The sequence below is a fragment of the Toxorhynchites rutilus genome, chromosome 3 (genome assembly GCF_029784135.1).
Source record: "Toxorhynchites rutilus septentrionalis strain SRP chromosome 3, ASM2978413v1, whole genome shotgun sequence".
Taxonomy (NCBI): Eukaryota; Metazoa; Arthropoda; class Insecta; order Diptera; family Culicidae; genus Toxorhynchites; species Toxorhynchites rutilus.
The window spans coordinates 61087974-61102002 of NC_073746.1; the positions used below are offsets into that span (position 1 = coordinate 61087974).

At 39.2% G+C, this 14029-nt stretch overlaps 1 protein-coding gene across 3 annotated transcripts in view; it reads left to right on the forward strand.

Annotated features, from left to right (window-relative positions):
- The window catches only part of LOC129776077 (transmembrane protein 65), a 98344-nt gene extending 84559 nt beyond the window's left edge, over nucleotides 1-13785 (forward strand). For all 3 annotated transcript variants that reach the window (XM_055781474.1, XM_055781475.1, XM_055781476.1), the window contains 3 exons: nucleotides 5917-5984; nucleotides 11458-11661; nucleotides 11738-13785. In XM_055781474.1, coding sequence (XP_055637449.1) covers nucleotides 5917-5984; nucleotides 11458-11661; nucleotides 11738-11884 — 419 coding nt within the window. In that variant the 3' untranslated portion in view covers nucleotides 11885-13785. The remainder of the gene's footprint in view (nucleotides 1-5916; nucleotides 5985-11457; nucleotides 11662-11737) is intronic.
- Nucleotides 13786-14029: the final 244 nt, after the last annotated feature.

The following is a 14029-nucleotide window of genomic DNA, read 5'->3' on the forward strand; positions in this document are numbered from 1 at the left end:
TAAACAAACAACTCTTTTGAACGAAATTGATGTTAAATATACTTTATTCTAAGCATTCAACAATGTATGAATGTATCTTGTTGAAATTCTAACTGTTTGTGGTGCAACGAAATAGATGTTCAGTAAATTTAGTTTTTTGAAATGAAGTGTTCGGAATTTGAGTCGAAATGGTACTTTTTTACAGCGAAATTGGAATCTTTTGAAGCATTTCTGACAAGTGGGAATGGAATTTCATATTCACTTCGTAAAATGAAAGCATTTTCACTGACACGGAAACCTTGCTTGTTTGAACAACTATTTTCATTTGTGTGAGTAATTTTGGCGTAAGATATGTTAAATTAGAGACCATTTCAATAATGTAGGAAAGTAATGACAATGGAAATGATTGTGTATGGTTGAATCATAATGATAATGTGGATTGAAGTGAATATCGAATGAATATCATTACTGGTAATGTCAATACGGATGATCGTGTAAGGGCCGCTTCATCGTTTCGTCAGTGTCCGATGTTGATATTGAATGAACTGGTATATTAATATCAATGAATAAAAACAAATAAGGAATATTTCCTTTTGTTTACATTCCATGAACGCAGAGCAGAACGAAGAAGAGAATGAACGAAACTGAATGAATTTACTGTCAGTGGCTTGCTGTGATCGTGAGGCTTGGCGTTGGTTCATTTTCGGTATCCCGAATGCAATAGTATAATGATCGCATGTGGTCTGCAATTCAGGCGTTTGATTGACTGGTGTGAAACAGATATTTCCAAGCACTGGTCACGAGTTCAATTCTCACTCCCGAATGGAGTGAGTGAAGTAAAGCCGTGGTCCTAATGACGAACCAGCCAAAATGCTGTCGTAACCAGGGATGGTTAAAAATCACATTCAACGATCAATGAATAAGTATATCCCTCTAGTCGGATGTTTTTAAATCACCCCCAGCAGGCGATGCTCTTCTATTCTTCATATGTACACAGAGAGAATACTTGGAACGGTGAGTTACCAAGATCTCAAAAAGTCAATATGAAAGAGGAATCCCCACTGTATGCACTCTCGAAGCATTACTTCTACTACTCAAGGTTTATCGTGAGTGCAAGCCACGAACGATTAATCCCATTCCATAGAGCGGATGATGAGTTCTTGATCGGAAAGTGTACAAGAGACGATCAACTGAAATCTTACGACACTCGTCGAGGGATTTTTAATTCTCTATTGCACTGACCGCAGTGAGTGGCTGACTCAGTATCGTGTCGATTTTATTTTGCTGTTGTTTCCCGTCCGACAGCCAGCAGACGGGTAATCGGTGCAATTGATTAATTTTATAGTTTAGTTTTTCCAATAGTAATTCAATTAGTGACTTCACGAAACACCTTTCGAATTCGATTGAATTTCAGACCCTTTCTTATATTGTAGATAAAACGGATCACATATTTGATTAATTCAACTCTGTGTGGTTGCGTTCTTCGCTGTGAATAAATGTAATGAATTAGTATGGACGTATGTTATTCATATATCGTGGACTTCGGACATATGTGGCAGTAGATTTATCGAACGACTAATATTTTTTTTTCATATTCCTTTAAACTTGTGTCTCTGAGGTGTGTATACTATTTTGACCGCAGATTTGCTTGGCCGAATGCATACTGTTGGAACAATCGGTGTCGCAGCAAATGATTATCAACATTCTACCTAATCATCAAACGGTATGCGAAGAATTTCAGTGAACTGACGGCATTGGAATATATGCTTAGTGAGTCGGTTTGTTGAAAAGCCCTAAGTCTGTAGTTACAAATAAGGTGTTGAAATTATTAAAAAATTTTATGTTTTTTAAGTGAGTCGGTTTGTTGAAAAGCCCTAAGTCTGTAGTTACAAATAAGGTGTTGAAATTATTAAAAATATTTTATATTATTTATATTATATTATTTTTTAGGTTTTTCTTACGCGGATTTTCCAATTAACGCGGTTTTTTTACGCGGATTTTCCAATTTTTACGTGCCGAATAATCATCTGGTGACTGATTAAAAGTTAGCTCGAATTAGGGGCGCATTGACACTAATAGAAGGTGGATTTTATAATCCTTTAACACATGTGATTTTGAAAACATATACTATAAAACTACTGTAAATCATGAAAAAGACAATTTTATTTAATTGTTTTGAAACATTGGAATACCTGATTTGACAAAGGTGTGCTGAATTAGAGCATTCAAAAAAGTGGACAAACCATGATCATATTTTCGACTGGACAAACCATGATCATATTTTCGACTGGACAAACCACAATCATTTACCTTATCTTTTTTGTAATCAGATACAAGTTTTTTTTTTGCGAATATAACTTGAAAACCGTATGTATTCTTTCATTATTTTACTGATATGCTACAGACTTTCTTTAAAAATACTAACAGGGGGGAAGCACTGGGATTAATTTTCGTTAAGGGGGAATTAACCAAAAAAGGTTGAAAGCCACTGATTTAAAGACTCGATTCTATACAAATGATAATTGAAAACATAAACTTTGCAAATATGTTGAATTTTGCTAGAGATGATGAACCTAAATGTATTGAACCGATTGAACTGTTTTGTGACGTCTGGCAATACTCAAATATTTTCTCATAGGGAAAATTTCAATCGCGTACTCGATATAGTCAGATGATTGAATTTGGTCAATAAACATTAGATTATACTTCCAAGATAAAATCCCTCTCGATTTTGTGTTGTTTATCTGTGAAATATTTTGGCCTTTTTTCGTCCCTTCATTCTGTCAAACTTTTTCTCGAGATGATTACTTCCGTGTTTCGAACGAACCCTTCCCACTGGACTCACGCTGAAAGCTACAATATTCCCCATCTCACTTTTCTCTTGCCAGTCTGAGTGATTTCCGTTTTTCAACTGAAATGGAAATCTCAGAAATACAACGAGTCTTTGATGGGAACATAATCATGTTCGACCACATTAACGAGAAAGTTTGTGCGGTACCCCTTTACCGGGATAGGAAAATGTAATGTCGTTGAGTAGCAAAGAAATTACTTTATTGAAGCTGCAAATCGCCAGAAGTTTTTTCAGATAAATTATAAGGAGTATGGCGTAGCTTTGAAGTGAAACTTTTCCAGGTTTTCAATCGAGACTTTCTATTTATTCTGATTCTGATTTGCTATCAACCTGACTACGACAGAGGGCAGTTAACTACGCTCATAAAATATTCACTGAGACGTTATCGATCCCTAGTCGATCGTTTTGTGAAGGCCTGTACAAGAAAATATATACCCTGCATTGCTAAACATTGAACGATATTCGCGCCATTTGATTTGAATCGTTTCGGCGGAAAGGAAAAAAAATGGCAAAGGTAATTTATATGGGAACAAGAAGCTAAACAGTCGTGTTTACGATTGTATCTTAAACTCGGGGAGTGTTCAGGCTTTCCATCGTACACAAGGTTATGCAGTGTACACATGGTACGGAATGTTGATGTTTTCCAAACAGAAATAAATGAGAACATTTTCTTGGCAGTCACAAACTTCTCACCGAAAACAAATTACGGTATTTGCTCGAACAAAAAGAAAAACATATTGCTGTCAATCCTTGCACTAAATTCTCTATTTCAAAATTGGTTTTTTGCTCATCACAAAACAATAAACTGAAAAAAAGTTAGGCAAAGGTACCGTTCGGCAAAATTTATTGGCGAGACTTCAAAACCCGGTGTTACATTTCTCAGCGTTTCAGCTCCGGAATGTTCGCCCCCCAACTGTCGATTCCGTCATCCGTCCTGGCGGAGAGCGTGTACAAAGTTGCGCCTTCCTTTAAAGGGGATGAATCGTTTGTCTCCTTCTGCTGACACCACCACCACCGCCACAACCAGATACTATCTAAATGGAGTTGGATGAGTTTGGATTCAATTTTCCCGGCGCCCAAAATATCAAAGCGAGCCGAAAATATGGGATGGAAAGTTAAAACAGACCTCATCAGCAATTGCTCGTGAGCTCGTGGGCAAGCTGTGTGTAATCAACGTTAGTATGCTTTGGAAAACTTTTGGTTTTTGAATAATGAATTGGTGTAGCTAATCACTCGCAGGAGGAATGAAATGAGCTGTGGAAGTGAATCTCGTTTAAAGTTGATGTTTACTGTCTGCTTTAACTAGCGTCGAATGATCGAAGTGGACAAAAAAACCACTTCATATGTGCCAAATTAAATTACCACTAAATCACATCCGCGCACAATCGACTGTCTCACACCCCCACGATTCAATTCACTAGAGAGAGGAAGTGGCAGAGAGAGCGAATGATTAATGTCTTGATTTCCTTTTTTTCACTTTTCCGCCGCGGGAAGTTCCTTGGCTGGGACTTTGTGATATTCTTTACTGCTTATTTGCGGTTATTTCGAATGCCATGTTTCGGCACTGATTCGTGGCTGCCCAAACACAGACACCTGCTATGGCTCAAGTCGGGAAAGTTTCCCCCAGCCGACAATATCTACACGTCAAACGTAAAACTGGAAGAGAAATGGCGGTTAGATGTTAGGTGGGAGTAATGTTCAACGCTGATGGCATACTTATTTTCAAAGGATCTTTGCTGTGCTATGCTTAATCAAGAGTACGCCACAGCTCATAATATGCTAGAGATTAGTGGCCTGGAGACTCACCTTCCACCAAAATATAACATTAGCTTCAATAACGACATTTCTGGAATATTAATCTACACTCCTCGTTACTGTGTTGTCGATTTTCGTTTAGCTAAGTGTTTGCATGTATTAGCTTCTTGGTCAGGATGATACTTGTTGAGATGCTCAAAGTACTCTATTTGTCGAATGTTTCTTGGCACCAATAAAAGTTTTCAGATTGGGAAATAGATGGAAGTTAGATCGATTCAAATCGAAAGAGTTAGGAGGATGAGATAGTGAATGAAGTTTTCGGGTGGTTTGTGTTCGAGTTCGGATAGCAACATTAGTGTATTTTTTTTATTTGCTTCTTCGGAAGATAGACAATCAGCACTATTCTCTTCGTGTTCCTTCCTAATGACAATACTAAAGCTCTAGTCTGAATTCACTCTCCGATTTTTTAAACAATCACGATTTGTGAAAGGAGCAAATAGTCTGCTTCACGTTGTTAATTAAACGGAAATTTCATGGCAGCACAACTAAAATCGCATGTGATAAATAAATTGCTTTTCTGTCATCATAACGCATTCATCAGTGGTTGCGACGGTGACATAAATTTATGAGTTTCATTCCGGGGCCTGTCCCATCCATTCGGTTTCTATTCTACTTCGATTTCATCAATCAGTTATTTTCATCAGAAAATTGACACATCTGTGTTGCATATAGTTTTGGATAATATTCCGCATCCATTCGCATCCAACAGAATAATTGAATTATTCTAGCTTCGCACACAATATGCACAAATGGCAATTTGTCTTACTTTTAACCTAACGCTGTGGAACTATAAATGGATCCGTGTAAAACAGCACTGTGCATGCAGTAGCTATGACATGATAGCCCAATGCACCGTGCCTTGAAATGAATTCCACTCCTCGATGTTGTGGCAAGTGGCTCCCGAATCCACACGGACGCAAAAAAAAGAAGGGCACACAAACTAACCGGAACCGGTAAAGTTTTCATGAATAAAATCAACATTGGAATGAATTGGGAACGATATGATTCCCTGAACATCATCCGTTAATGGTTCTGCGAAAGAGCAACAGATGTTCGCTTCGTTCGCTTGGTTTCATCCAGGAGGAAATGTGTGCTCGCTGTACCATCGCACAGAGGCGACTCGTTGAATAGAAGATGGGGAAGGTATCAAATCATCCTCAACTTGTCTAGATCACCAACTCGTGTAAAGTTTCTAATGATATTATTTTTTTATTTAATGTTTTTTATCCTACAAGACTATTTAACATTACTTTGTTCCTTTTTTTTTTCAGTGGGACTAATAAATTCGCTGCCGTTCATCGGATTTGGTTTTCTTGACAATTTCACCATGATTATAGCGGTAAGTTTATGTATAGGTTAGGATAAATATGTTCAACATGAGCATTTTGTGGAATCATTGAATCGTTCATCTGTATAGACCAGTGGAACCCAAACTTTTTACTTTTCACTATATCCTTCGATTACAATAAAAAGTCCGGCGACCCCTGATAGAAAAAACGAATAAATTAGGCAGAGGTGAATGAAATCAGTTTTGTCGTAATACTTCCTCAAACAGGAAGATATGGAGAGTAAAATCAAAAGCTGAAAACTAAGGACCAAAAACTGAAAATAATGACAGATATTGAACGCTTATAACATAACCATTTACTGATAGATCACAAAGATGATTGAATCAATTGATTGGAAATATTTCTATATTTTCCAAGAATGTTTTTTCCTGTGAACGAAAATACAACGCCCTATTTTTAAGCTTTGCTCCTGGTGCAAAGTGTTCTATACCACCGTTTATTAAGCAGAAGAGTTTACGCTTTGGACTTGCAAATTCAAGCATCTAGAGACAGGAACAGCTCTCGTGTTATGAATCCAAAACCCCCTGTGATGCAACATTGTTAAATAACGCTATATAAGACCGCTAATAACGGTTTATAAAAAAATAACCGTACGTAACGCTAATAAGACCGGTTGTCCTCTACGGGCACGAAACTTGGACAATAGTCGAAGAGAACCTGCGAACACCATCTGTACAGGAGTAAGGCGTATGGAGGCGAAGAGACGTAGTTACCGTAACTCATCGGCGAACACAGTATCCAGAAAGTAATCAAAGCTGGAAGGATACGCTGGGCAGGACATGTTGCAAGAATGTTGGACAACTATACTGCAAAAATGGTGTTCATCTGAAATCCGACTGGTATGAGACGACGAAGAGCGCAACGAGCAAGGAGGTTAGACCAAGAGTATCATGACATGGTGAGCACGGGGTGCTCGCGGAATTGGAGAGAGAGATAGTCACGATCCGAGTTAATTGGAGAAAAAATGTGAATCATGCCATGTTGTAAAGACGTTAAGCCAAAATACATAAAGGGTGTGTCACATCAAATTGCATCACGGAAAAAAACGCTGTAGAAATTTAATTTTTAGGAATTATATCTTCAGCTTTCGCTTATAATCAGATAAGAGTGTATAGATCACGTTGGCCATGCTTCACTGTCAATTTTTCATAAATTTGGAAAAATGTCGTCGAACGAAAAAGAGCGTCGTGAATTAATCCTGTGCACTCATTTCGAGAATCCGGAGTTGTCACATCGGGACATCGGTAAGATGCTGGGAATCGTCTAATCCACGGTCAGCAGAGTACTAAAACGATACTTCGAGAACCTAACCATCGACCGGAAGGTGAAGAACGGCAAAAATGGATGCACCGTCAGTGAAAAAGATCACAAGCGCGTAGTTAAGCAGTTTAGACGTGATCCGAGAAGTTCGGTCCGGAATGTCGCCAATAAGCTGAATTTGTCAAGTTCATTCGTCCAGCGGACCAAGCAGCGGGAGGGCCTGCGTACATACAAGGTTCAGAAGGCTCCTAACCGCGACGAAAGGCAAAACATGGTGGGGAAGACGCGAGCCCGGAAGCTGTACACCGAAATGCTGACGAAGCCGCATTGCCTGGTAATGGACGACGAAACCTACGTCAAAGCGGGCTTTCGTCAGCTGCCGGGCCTGTTGTTCTTCTCCGCAGAGGACAAATTCAGCGTTCCGGAGGAGATTCGCAAGCAGAAACTATCCAAGTTTGCCAAAAAGTACATGGTGTGGCAAGCGATCTGCTCTTGCGGAAAGCGGAGCGCCCTCTTCGTGATGACCGGCACGGTAAACGGGCAGGTTTACCTTAAGGAGTGCCTACAGAAGCGCTTACTACCACTATTGAAGCAGCACGAGGGCCCGACCATATTCTGGCCGGATCTCGCTTCGTGCCACAATTCAAAGGACGTGTTGGAGTGGTACGAAGCCAACGGGGTCACCTTCGTGCCAAAGGAAATGAACCCGCCCAACGCTCCGGAGCTTCGCCCAATAGAGAAATATTGGGCGATTATGAAGCAGGCCCTCCGGAAGAACCCAAAAGTTGTCAAATCGGAGGCGGACTTCAAGAGAAAATGGATTTCTGTTAAAAAAAAACTACAACCTGACGTTGTACAGAACCTTATGGACGGGGTAAAGAGGAAGGTACGAGCATACGGGCTTGGGCTCGAAGTATGAATAAAAAGAAAATGACAAAAGTTGTTTAATAGTTTTTATTTTACTGTCTAAAATTTTCAAAAGGATCGGTCTACTGGGCGAATTTCTACAGCGTTTTTTCCGTGATGCAATTTGATGTGACACACCCTTTAAATAAACTCACTTGCGCAGATCAAAAACTCACCGATGGTTCCTTTCCTTTTCGATGACCTAACGGGACTTGTGAAGTGTTATGGAACAAATAATGAAATCCAAACGACTGAAAGTGAAATCTAAATCACCTCACATTCTACTGCTACCTGGAAATATTAAAATTGGATTTGCAACGAAATCCGCAATCAACAAGCAAGGAAATCCGCAAAATTTCCGATGAAGGTGTCCTAGTATTTCGTACCAGCTATCGTGAGTTCTACTGTGGATTTTTAAAGAAATTGTTCATACAATCGCCTTTGACATATCGCACTCGTTACCTAACGTGTATTAACACGTATGTGATTTCCAACTTTCCGGATACAGTAGAACCCCGATTATCCGCGGAATAGTCGGGTTAGCTCACCGCGGATAACGCTGTAAATGACTAAAAATAAAATCCAAACACGAAAAAAAAGATATTTCGGCATGAAAACTATGTTCTATCAATACATAAATCATTAAACTATCCATCTACCAGGTCGAGTACACCAGTGATCAGATAATATGAAAGTCATGACCAAAATAAAAGTGTATGAGTCTATCATTCACCGACAAATTCGAGGAAGGCCTGTAGATTCACTATGGAGCTTGCTTCCGCGGATAATCGGGGTTCTACTGTATAGCGAAGAAATGAACGGAGTTATACTTCCAAGCATTCGTCGATAAACAACATTTGCCCGGCCTTTGTGCAGATAAAATAAAGAATGAGTATTGACAATTGTGTCCAACGTCTTCTGCTGAAATTGTATAATCTGCATATCAAATAAAAGATCAAAGATTGCATAACTCTTGGATGGAAATTATCGCTCAGTCGCAGAAGGAGCTTCCAATTTTGACCTTATTTGTGAAAAAAGTTGTTTGGATGTAAACAACGAAAAGAATATGTTTGGATGTGACCAATGAAGTTCTGGTCAATTATTCTAATAAATGAAAAGTTTTAAATTCGGAGCAAGTAGAGGTGGGGTGGATCTGATACGTTTGAAAGCGATTCAGGTTCCAGATACATATTAGGCTGTCAAAAAAATCCTGCGGTATTTCCGCGAGGTGTCGTTGTAAGCGCGTAGTTCTAGTTGTATTCATTGTATCGATTCATACTATAGCTTGTTGGAAAGGTATTTTTGCGCGCTATAATATAGTCCTTGACAGTGTTTTGTTTGGTTAAGTCGTTCGTGAGTTATAGTGCAACAAAATAGACCCGTTTCTGAAGCGGATGGTGACTGGCGATGAAAAGTGGGTCACTTACGACAACGTGAAGTGCAAACGGTCGTGGTCGAAGCCCGCTGAAGCGGCTCAGACGGTGGCCAAGCCCTCATTAACGGCCAGGAAGGTTCTGCTGTGTGTTTGGTGGGATTGTCAAGGAATAATCTATTATGAGCTGCTTCCCTATGACCAAACGCTCAATTCGGACCTGTACTGTCAACAGCTGGACCGCTTGAAGGTAGCACTCATGAAGAAGAGGCCATCTTTGATAAACAGAGGCCGCATTGTCTTCCATCAGGACAACGCCAGGCCACACACTTCTTTGGTGACGCGCCAGAAGCTCCGGGAGCTCGGATGGGAGGTTCTTTTGCATCCGTCGTATAGTCCGGACCTTGCACCAAGTGACTACCACCTGTTTTTGTCCATGGCGAACGAGCTAGGTAGTCAGAAGTTAACCACAAAAGAGGCCTGTGAAAATTGGCTATCCGAGTTTTTTTTGCCAATAAGGAAGCGAGCTTCTATAACAGGGGTATTATGAAGTTGGCATCTCGTTGGGAACAAGTCATCGAACAAAACGGTGCATATTTGACTTAAAACAGATGATTGTAACTAATTTTATGAACAAATGAAAATTTTAAAAAAATACCGCAGGACTTTTTTGACAGCCTAATATATTCCAGAAACAATTCCGTATCTCCTGAATCCAATATCCAAGCAAAAATATGTTGCTGATATACACACCGTCCAATTTTTTGTCACATGCGGAACTTGGAAACATAAAGTAAAAAAACATTCGCAATTCGGGTTTCAAAAATCAATTTTTAACTAACGAAACGACACAATATTATTAAATTCATTTCTGTGAATCGGGAATTTCGTAAAATGAGGCGGGAAAAAGTCGGGAAAAATGCGGAAATTCAAAAATTAAAATTGGGTGGCCACCCTGAATACACAGATAAATTGTTTTTATGGGGTTTCCAATGCTCTAATTAGATTTCGGGAACCTATATACAAACCCCCACGTGACCTTTTTTGAACCTGTGAGATTGACATGAAACTCTTAGTACCAATTCCGAAAATATGTTTTACACATTGAAAATGTGTACGTTATATCGAGGGTACGTTATAACGAGGGTATGTTATGTCGAAGTTCTCCTGTATTTAGGATTTCACAAACGCATCATTTTGAGCTTCTCAGTCACCCTGATTCAGAACTTCGCAACTTACCATTTGTCAATGTTATGTTAGGCTCTAGTCAGAACAAAAAAAACATTATGTGGAGCACCAGATTTTGGTGTTGACTGTTGTCTGTGGAAAGGGGTGTTCCACTGGTTGCTAGTGAGGAAATCCAACTATATTGGACGGATGAAACTATGTTTGTTTAGCGCTAGAAAGCTGCTTTGAAAACTGGGTCGGATTGTTCTTTCGGCTGCAGTTTCATTCGAATCGGAGCCATCCGAAGTTGGCCGATTGACATGGAAATGCTTCACTACCAAGGAGATGCATAACTGTTGACGCCTTCGATTCCATCCGCCTTTTCATCTGATCACCACACGAAGCTGCATCAATGATGAAATGATGAGTACACCATGACCACATTTCTTGGATATCTCAATGTTCAAAAACTTTTTCTTTGGTTTTCATATATCAATCGTGATGGCTTTTTGAATTAAAAACGAAAACACGCATCGAAGAAAACCATAGGTTTCAATTCGGTGCTTTTTCAATCAGAGCTCATCTGTTATTCCTCGTTTACGCCTCCGCTAAGCTCTACGCTACGCCACTATCCCTGTAGAATTCGCCACCACCCATTTGCAGGCTGTTTCCATGTGAATTACCTTCCCATCCCTAACACACCCTCTCCGATTAACGTTCATTTGTTTCTTGTTCCGTTCCATGTCCATTTCCTGCAGGGAGATTACATCGAGCACACTCTCGGTCTGTTCATGTGCATCTCGACGATGGCAGCGGCCGCCCTGGGGAACACAATCAGCGACGTGATTGGCATCGGTTCGGCTTTCTACGTTGAAAAGCTGGCCGAAATGATTGGCGTGAGGCCACCCAAGATGACACCACTTCAGCTGGAACTGAAAACCAGCCGACGGGCAGCGAATATGGTAGGATGGCGCTCAGGCTGGCCGGCGCTTCACCGACTGTTGTTTACTTTGCACTAACCAATTTAACTTTCACTAGGGACGCGTGGTCGGTATCACTATCGGGTGTCTGCTTGGGATGTGTCCACTCCTCTTCCGGGACGACGAAGAGGATGATGCGAAAAAAGAAAAGAACGCTGCTGTGAATGTGGAAAAAGCAAAGCTGGAGGAAAAGGGGGATAAGTAGAATGCTTCATTCGTTAGTACTCGGCCAAATCAGGGTAACTGTTTTCATGCTTTTACTAATTTTAAGAATATTAAACGTTCCGATGCCACTCGTTGATTTTAGTTGTGTTAGGTTTTAACGAAATGACCATATTTATATGTTCGAGTTTTCTACTCCGCGTGTGATCGTCCTGTGCTCGACAGAAAGATTGATCGTTACCTCTTCTCGATACTAGTCCATTACAGCTAACAAGATATATTAAACGTACTTAGCAAAGTTTGAGTTTGATAGCGAAACAGATTTCATACTTAATAGTGTTTGAGGGTTGCAATATAATCAAAACGGACACGCTTCGGAGACTTGTATTTGAAGTGGTGCATTACGAGCCGTTTCTGGAATCTTTTTAATTCGTTTAATAAATTTTTAATGCGTGCTTTTTCATTGATACTAATATTTTTTTTTTAATTTATGGTTGTTATAGTCTATGAGATATACATTTTAATGATGCCTACCGAACAAAAGGCCGGTAAACTATGTTTATTATAATAAACATAATCAAAATTACTACTTACGGCATATAAAATGATTTGGTCTTGTTTTCATACATTAGAAATCAATCGACTTGAGAATGATAATATTAGATAAAAAGAAATATGGGTCCACCTGAGCGCAGAGTCGAGTATAATATTCAGACACGATAATAGATATACCTTTTAAGGAAAGAAAAAAATCATAACTATTCGTAGATTGGGAGTAGCCTGAAAGTCCGTTCCGTCAAATCCTGCTTCCAATAGTCTAGTGTAAGTATTTCGTATAAATCGGGAACAGAAACCAAACTGCGAAGTACGGTCGAATCCGCACTCCCAGACAAGATCTAGAAGCTTATCGCGAAGTAAAAGTGTATGAAAACACAACGCTCATAACCATTTTTCCCCATCATGAATATATTAGCGGCTTATAAAAAGCAACAACTCCGATTACCTCTGTAGCAAAAAATAAAGCACACCACACTTTCGAAACGATCCAAAAATCTTTTCCCCCCACTAATGGACGAAAAGAAATTCGCAATTACACTACTACCGATTGAACTTGTTTTCGCCAACAATAATGCCTGGAATGAAAATGAAGAAGCAGATCAAAACTGAATTTACTCCATCCATTTCGCGTACACAAGAGATGTACAAGAAATTCTAAACATGAAAAGAAAAAAAACTTTTTCCTGTTCTTATATCACCCTGCCTTACGATGAAATGAAACTTTCTGATGCTTTCCAACCGTAGAGATAACAAAACAAAGATTGAATATAGTAAGAAGCAATGAAAAAAAAACAATTATATGTCGAAGATAATAGAACATAAACTTGTACCGTATAACTCGTATTCGTGTTTTTTTCTGCAAAAAAAAGCTCGTTAAACAACTTCCAATGTTCAGAAATCAAATGTTTGTCGAAAGTTGTAACAAATCGCAGAATCATTCAGTAATCTCTAGCTAATGATCTATAATGTAGTCTAATAACAAACATCGATGGACAGAGTAGTATTTAACAATGAAAAAAGATCACTTCTACTATAAGTACTTGAACGGTTCTTCCATGACAAAGTAGTAACAATAGCAGCAATTTCCTATCACACAGAATTAACCAAGCGAACGAAGCATGCACACCATTTAGAATCAAAAATGCGTGTTCATTTTTGAAGAAATGAAAAATCTTTGTCACAAGCGAGTCGCGTTAGTTACAGTAGAGCCAAATATAGGTACGATAAAAGTATGATTAAGTAGTTTTTCCTGAGATTGCACAAACATTTAAACTAACGAGCAAAAAGAAAATTGGTAGTGCAATTGTAAATGATGATGATTTCGTTGTTTTTTCACATTCGATATCGATGCAATAATGTGAAAATCGAGGAGAAAATAAAACTTACGTGTTGTCAAAAAAGAAAAGAAAAAAGATACGCAAACACATTTCAAAGAGAAATTCCCTTAAGCCACAATTCCATCTAGGTGACACTGAACAACATTGGGTATGATTCTTATTAACACTTGAGCTGTTTTCTATTTTGTTTTCCGCATCAGCCACAGTGAAGTAGAGGGTGTAACGAATGAAATTTTGACGTACTAACGTCATATAGCCATCTTTCATCCAATCCTCTGTGGTTACTCCCTACG